The 1,123-nt window shown below is 42.2% G+C and overlaps 1 protein-coding gene across 1 annotated transcript; it reads right to left on the bottom strand.

Annotated features, from left to right (window-relative positions):
- Positions 1 to 219: 219 nt before the first annotated feature.
- On the bottom strand, positions 220 to 834 carry LOC117318350. Its single transcript, XM_033873353.1, has one exon. It carries the CDS (start codon positions 832 to 834, stop codon positions 220 to 222), a length of 615 nt encoding a protein of 204 aa, XP_033729244.1.
- Between the last annotated feature and the right edge of the window lie 289 nt (positions 835 to 1,123).

Below are 1,123 nucleotides of genomic sequence, written 5' to 3'. Positions count from 1 at the left end.
ACATACATATTCAAGGACTTGAGCAAGACTATACAGCTACAGATCGTTTATTAATCACAATATTTACATTCATTCGTTTCATTACCCACGCCTCTGATTCAATGCGTCCCGCATTGCACATTAATCAAAACATCAAAGTTTTTTTTTGTTTTTTTGTTGTTTTTTTTCCCATATACTTCAAATGTGAACATCAGAAACAAAAATAGTTTATGTACTGTCTTAATCGAACCATTCCTCTTCTTCAACTCTCACCACCGACTTCCCATTCTCCATATACGTGGATGTTGTCTTTACGGTTCGTCTGTGACTGAAAAGGTTCGTTTGTACGGCCGCGTCCACAAAAGTTTTAATGTTACCCAACTGGGTCCCGAACTCCCTGGTCTGCACCTCCTGCTCCCGTGCACTACCTGTGACGGATGTAGCAGCACTATCTGAGACACGTTCAGAGTTCTTATGAATGCTTGGCTGTCTTGGTGTATATACCGGCTGTGGGCGGCACGGCTTTCTGATAGTGACCATCTCACCTTGCTTGGATATCTTGGATGGAGGTTCAGGTTCATCTTCAGACACATACCCCAGTATGTCTAGCACACTCCCTGGATCCTGTTCATCCAGTTCATTGCATATTGGATGTTTCCTTTCCACATGTCTTTTCAGACATACATTCTTCTCTGTGACAAAGTTGCATTGGTCGCATTCAAACTTTTTCTTATCTCTTGCATTTGTACCGCACTTCACTAAATGAGCTGTCCATTCCTCATTAGAAGGGAGTCTCTCCGAGCACAGTGGACACACTAAACCTGGCTTCCTAGGAGTTGTCTTAACTTGAGGCATCTTCCTGCAACACATAAATGAACATAATCATTTTCTTTATGTTAAAGCACATAGTCAGTCATCCAGACTGGTCTTCTCCTGACACGACCTTTCGTGCTTTCTGGAAGATCTGGAATATAATCAACATCCAACTCTACTGTGTTACCGTCAGCTTCGATAACATCTGGCCCTGCTGGAGTCTCACTTTCACCCTTCAGAATCTGTGCTTGACATCTGCGCATTCTATCAACGTGTATGACATGTTCCTTCTTAGTTTCATCACTGATAACTTTGTAGATAACATCAGACA

Source organism: Pecten maximus, unplaced genomic scaffold (assembly GCF_902652985.1).
Source record: "Pecten maximus unplaced genomic scaffold, xPecMax1.1, whole genome shotgun sequence".
NCBI classification, from domain to species: Eukaryota; Metazoa; Mollusca; class Bivalvia; order Pectinida; family Pectinidae; genus Pecten; species Pecten maximus.
This window is presented reverse-complemented; position numbering and strand designations above follow the sequence as displayed.

Excerpts from the sequence above, each read along its gene's own strand:
- LOC117318350 (XM_033873353.1), bottom strand. The coding sequence starts at position 834 with ATGCCTCAAGTTAAGACAACTCCTAGGAAGCCAGGTTTAGTGTGTCCA.